Source organism: Trichechus manatus, unplaced genomic scaffold (genome assembly GCF_000243295.1).
Source record: "Trichechus manatus latirostris isolate Lorelei unplaced genomic scaffold, TriManLat1.0 scaffold00245, whole genome shotgun sequence".
In the NCBI taxonomy this organism is placed as follows: Eukaryota; Metazoa; Chordata; class Mammalia; order Sirenia; family Trichechidae; genus Trichechus; species Trichechus manatus.
In genome coordinates this window covers 1,696,523-1,701,990 of record NW_004444181.1, presented here as the reverse complement: position 1 = coordinate 1,701,990, position 5,468 = coordinate 1,696,523, and the positions used below count along the sequence as shown (strand labels likewise).

General features: G+C 51.0%; 1 protein-coding gene across 1 annotated transcript in view; it reads left to right on the top strand.

Moving 5' to 3' along the window:
• The window catches only part of SIM2 (SIM bHLH transcription factor 2), a 60,457-nt gene extending 57,410 nt beyond the window's left edge, over nucleotides 1-3,047 (top strand). The window contains exons 9-10 of the mRNA XM_023724417.1: nucleotides 935-1,103; nucleotides 2,331-3,047. Of these exons, the coding sequence (XP_023580185.1) occupies nucleotides 935-1,103; nucleotides 2,331-2,900 (739 nt within the window). The 3' untranslated portion in view covers nucleotides 2,901-3,047. The remainder of the gene's footprint in view (nucleotides 1-934; nucleotides 1,104-2,330) is intronic.
• The last annotated feature ends 2,421 nt before the right edge of the window (nucleotides 3,048-5,468 follow it).

Here is a 5,468-nt window from a genome sequence, read left to right as displayed (position 1 = left end):
TGCCATTTGGGGCAGGGGGAATACTCGCATAAACCACCCTCCCCATCTTCCTATATAGCCTACTGCAAGTGATGGTGAACATTTTCCCATTTAAAAATTCAGAAGGTCAAATTCAGTCACGAATGCTTTTGAGACCGTTAGAATCAACAGGGTATAAATCTACTTGGGACCAAATATTACCCTCTGCCCACCATGGCCGGTCTATATTAATGCCCACTACATGCAGCTCCGGCCCTGAACTTGAGATCTTTGCACCTCTCCCAGCCCCCTTCTGAAACGGGTCCACATTTGCGTTCTAAACGCATTCAGGATTTAGGCTCTAGGTTTTATCGTAGAAGGATTGCCAGCTCCCTGTGTTTTAGAAGTAGAGTGGTTTTAGCAAAACCGTAGGGGGAAATGTTTTAGCACCTTAATTATTCTTCTTGAGCAAACAGGTATGTAGAGCCGGCTCTTTAGGGCAGAGATGGGCACCAGATGTGAAAAGGGGCATGCCTGGAAGCCAGGCTCCGGGATCCTCAAAGGTTCCCCCACTCACGCCTCTTGGGGTGCCAACTAGAGAAGAGCTGGGCCACAGCTACTCACATCGGATGAGGGTGGACTTTGCCTTCATACCCTTCGTAGTGGTCCATGGTGTCCCAGGAAATGCCTGGGGTTTTATGGGATTGCAGAGAGCTACATTGATCCCTCTCTATTTCTGCCAAATATCGCTAACTCCACTCTGTGTTTTCTGGGGTTGCTGAGCCCAGGGCTGGGGGCAGCTTGTATAATGAAGGTGAGCTCCCTTTCTCAAATCCCATCCACATCCGACTGAGTTAGCCTCAGTGAATGATACATTGAAACTCTGAGAATGACCCTGCTCGGGAGGTGGTGCCAGGGATACCACTCTTACTCCACAGCCTGCTGGACATGACCTTGTCCTCCTCTTGCTTCCCAGGGATATTGAATACAAGGAGCTTCAGTTGTCCCTGGACCAGGTGTCCACTTCCAAGTCCCAGGATTCCTGGAGGACCACCTTGTCTACCTCACAAGAAACTAGGAAATTAGCTAAACCCAAAAATACAAAGATGAAGACAAAGTTGAGAACAAACCCTTACCCTCCCCAGGTAACACACGCATCCTGCAGTGGTAGAGTGTGGGTGGTATCTATTCCTGGGGGCTTGGGCCATCCGGGCACGTTAAGGAATGATGACCTTTTAATTGCGTAGCTGGGATCTCCCTACCAGAAGGTTCACTGTGGAGTGAAGCAAGGTCCCTCTGGGATGTCCTGCCTAGAGGGTAGGGACACAGCCCAGGGAAGGCAGTGAAGAGGTGATGTCCCAGTGGAATTTCTGGAGTAGTGAAGTCTAGGAAATGGGGAGGTGGTGGTTCAGTGGTAGAACTCTCCTCTTCTATGTGGGAGACCCGAGTTCGATTCCAGTCAATGCACCTCATACAAAGCCACCACCCGTCTATCAGTGGAGGCTTGTGTGTTGCTGTGATGCTGAACAGGTTTCAGTGGAGCTTCTAGACTAAGACAGACTAGGAAGAAAGGCCTGGCAATCTACTTCTGAAAATCAGCCAATGAAAATTCTGTGCATCACAGTGGTCTGATCGGCAACCGATCACAGGAATGGTACAGAACTGGGCAGCATTTCATTCCATTGTGCATGGGATCGCCATGAGTCGGGACTAACTCCCCAGTAGCTAACAACACAACAAAATCTAGGAAAAAGAAGGCTAAACAGTGATGGTCTATCAGCCTGTTAGATTCTGTGTAAATGTGGGCTACAACACCAGTGTTTTCATAGCATTTTTTAATGGAAACCTTCCTCTATTTCTTTGTTGTTATTGTTGTTTATAAAAAGTAGTTTACAAGCTCTTAGAAATAGCAAATGTGTCTCTAGGAGTCCCTAAGTAGCATAAACTGTTAAGCGCTGGACTACTAGCAGAAAATTTGGCAGTCTGAACCCACCCACAGGTGCCTCAGAAGACAGGCCTGGTGACCTGCTTCCAAAAGGTCACAGCCTTGAAAACCCTTTGGAGCAGTTCTACTCTGCACACACGGGGTCACCAGGAGTTGGAATCAACTCGACAGCAACTAACAACAACAAGAAGTGTGACTATTGTGTTATCGGCTCATGGTGAGGGTGTCTCTTTCCACCCAGGGGTGGATCACTGGGTATAGCTGGCCATGCACTTGTCCCCACTGGGCACCTCACAGTGGTGGCCGGGGTGGGTCCAGCTCTGGGATGGGGTCTGGGCCCTCTCACGGTATATAGATCCTGTAGGCCTGGAAGGCAGTTTACCACCCGCCCTTCCCCTGGCCTCTCACTGTCTTCTTTGCCATGCAGCAATACAGCTCGTTCCAAATGAACAAACTGGACTGCGGCCAGCTGGGAACGTGGAGAGCCAGCCCCACAGTGACCGCCCCGGCGCCCCCGGAACAGCAGCTCCATTCAGAAAGCAGTGACCTTTTGTATTCCCCGCCCTACAGCCTGCCCTTCTCCTACCACTATGGACACTTCCCTTTAGACTCTCACGTCTTCAGCAGCAAAAAGCCAATGTTGCCGTCCAAGTTCGGGCAGCCCCAAGGGTCCCCGTGCGAGGTGGCACGCTTCTTCCTGAGCACGCTGCCTGCCAGCAGCGAGTGCCAGTGGCATTATGCCAGCCCCTTAGTGCCTAGCACCCCGTCTCCAGCTAAGAACCTTCCCGAGCCGCCAGTGAACATTGCTCGCCACAGTCTCGTGCCAAACTACGAAGGTGGGTCGTGTTCATGTGTGTGTGTAGAGGGGGTGGGGACTGTGAGCCGCAGGGCAGTGGTGATGGGTGGCAGATGGAAAAAACATCCTCCCTCTCTGGGCAGATGTTTTCTTTTTCTGCTTTTAAGTAAGAATTGCTATGCTTTCCTGCTCTCCATGTGAGTACCACCTTCTATAAAAAAGCCTGGCTTCGCTCGCTCCCCAAAAGGGAGACAAAACGATTTTCAAAGCCAGTTCCCATGTAACTGAGACTGCCCCACTGCGTTTATTTTACAAGGCTACTTTCCACTCCATTCAAAAATGAATATGGGAGGCAAATAGCCCATTGGCTTTCTTACTACACCAGTTTTCAAACTGTGGAATGCAGTGGCAGAAAAGTCATAGGTTTGGGGACAGAAATGTCACTCGCCAACCCAGGGCAAGTAACACAAACCCTCCAGGCCTCAGTTTCTTCATCTGTCAAATGGGATCATAAGCTGTGTGATGTGCCCTTAGGGCTTGGCAGAGGGTAGATGCCTATCCTCTAAGGCTAGTTCAACAACGGGGACAGGAATGGCTTTTCAGCCAGCTCCTCCTGGTGGCAGAAGGGCAGATGTCCTCAGCGAGGGTGCCACCCACTGCCGTGGGCCAGACAGACCCCTATTTGCTCATTGGACCACCTCAGGTGGGGTGGGGGATGGGGGTTGAGGGTAGCCCCAGGGGGTATATTCGTGTTTAGCCCAGACTGAACTACTGTGGGGGCAGTGGTGGTTCGGTGGTAGAATTCTCACCTTCCAGGTGGGAGACCCGGTCCGTACTCCCAGCCAGCGCACCTCATGAGCAGATGGTGTTTCTATGCTGCTGAACACGTTTCCGCAGAGCTTCCAGACTTGATCCCCAACCTGTCATGGGAATGACACAGAACAGGCAGCGTTATGAGTCGTGGGCCGACTTGACAGCAGCTAACGACAACTACTGCCCGGAGTGTAGACCTAGACAGTGCAAATGTCCTGTGGGCGCCACTAAATGCTGGGTAAATGTTAGGTCAGGATGCTGTGCCCCAGAGAATTATATCAGCCCCTGTGTAAGCAGGAGAGCTCCCTGGAGTCACCCCTCCCTCCCCCTCTCTAACGCCTTCTGCCTCCTCCTCTTTCTCCTCTCCAGGGACTCTCTTGGTCTGTGTTGTGACTCATCTTTATAAGGCTGCCCTGTATTTCTTCTCCAAAACCGAAAAGAGGGAGTAGATGATGGATAGAAATCTAGCCTAACCTAAATCTAACCTTCTTGGAGATCACTAGACTATGCTTTTCAAAAATAACCAGCTTAGAAAAGGCTATTCCAGCAACCAGGCCAGGGCAGCCTGGCCTCTTGGCTTGGGCCTGTCCCGGGAGCCCCCAGCTTCTCAGATTTGGATCCTCCATACCAATCAGTGCATTGGGTCCCCCAGATACTGGAGGAAGGAGTTTTTCCCAACATCCAAGGAAAGAAAGAGAAAAGGGCTTTGATAACAGCTGAAAATATTACCCACTTGAGATCAATCTGAGTTATTTTTCTTGGTGTCTGGAAGTTGGCCATGATATGACACACAGTACTTGACTTTTTAAAATTGCTTTTTAAAAAGTGAGAGAGGTGAGTGACCACCTTATCTGTCACACACTTGGTAACAATGGGCCAAAGGTGCTACTTGGAGGCAATTCGTGATCGACTGCCTAGTCTTTTTGGTATTAAAGGAGGAAGGTTGTCTTAAGGTAAAAACATAGGGAGCTAATTGATTGCAGACATCTAATTAAGTCGGGGTGACTATTACTTTAATTGTGATAATACTAAACAGAGCAGGGTGATTACCACCCCATGCAACCTCCCCACTGAGGATAACCAAAATCAGGGTGGACTGGGGCCACCTAACGCTAGGACCTGTCCTAACTGGAGACCTGCACTGTCCGATACGGTCACCACTTGCCACGTATGGCCACCGAGCACCAAAACGTGGCTAGTGCAATCAAGATGTGCTGTAAGGGTAAAGTATGCCCTGGATTTCGAAGACAGTAAAACACACAAATGATCTCAATAATTTTTATATTGATTACACATTGAAAAAGGAGCTCTGGTGGTGCAGCAGTGAAGCGCATGGCTGCTAACCAAAAGGTTGAGGGTTCCAACCCACCCAGCGGCTGGGAGGGAGGAGAGACCTGGCAACCTGCTCCGGTAGATTACAGCCTAGGAAACCCTATGAGGCAGTTAGTTCTACTCGGTCATATAGGGTTTCTAGGAATCGAAGTCGACTCAACAACATATTGAAGTAACATTTTGGATGAAATGAAATGAAATACATTACTCACGTTCATTCCCCGTTTCTCTTTACTGTTTTAATGCGGCTACCAGAACATTAAAATTGCATCTTTCGCGTGGCCAGGGCAGGCCTGGAACGCAGAAGGAGATGGAAAGGGAATGCGACCCCAGGGCTGGAGCACACGGGCGGCGCGGGGGCGCGGGCTGTGCCTTCCCAGTCCGGGTGGTCGAGGGGTGGTGGCAGAGCCCTGGCTTCCGGAGTAGGTGTTGCTTTGGGCATTCCAACTTGATCCCTGGCACAGGTGTCTAACGTGTCACCTGTCTCCGCAGCGCCCGCTGCCGCGCGCAGGTTCGGCGAGGACGCCGCGCCTCCGCCGCCGCCGCCACCAAGCTTCCCGAGCTGCGGCCACTACCGCGAGGAGACGGAGCTGGGCCCGGCCAAGACTGTCCGGCAGGCCGCCC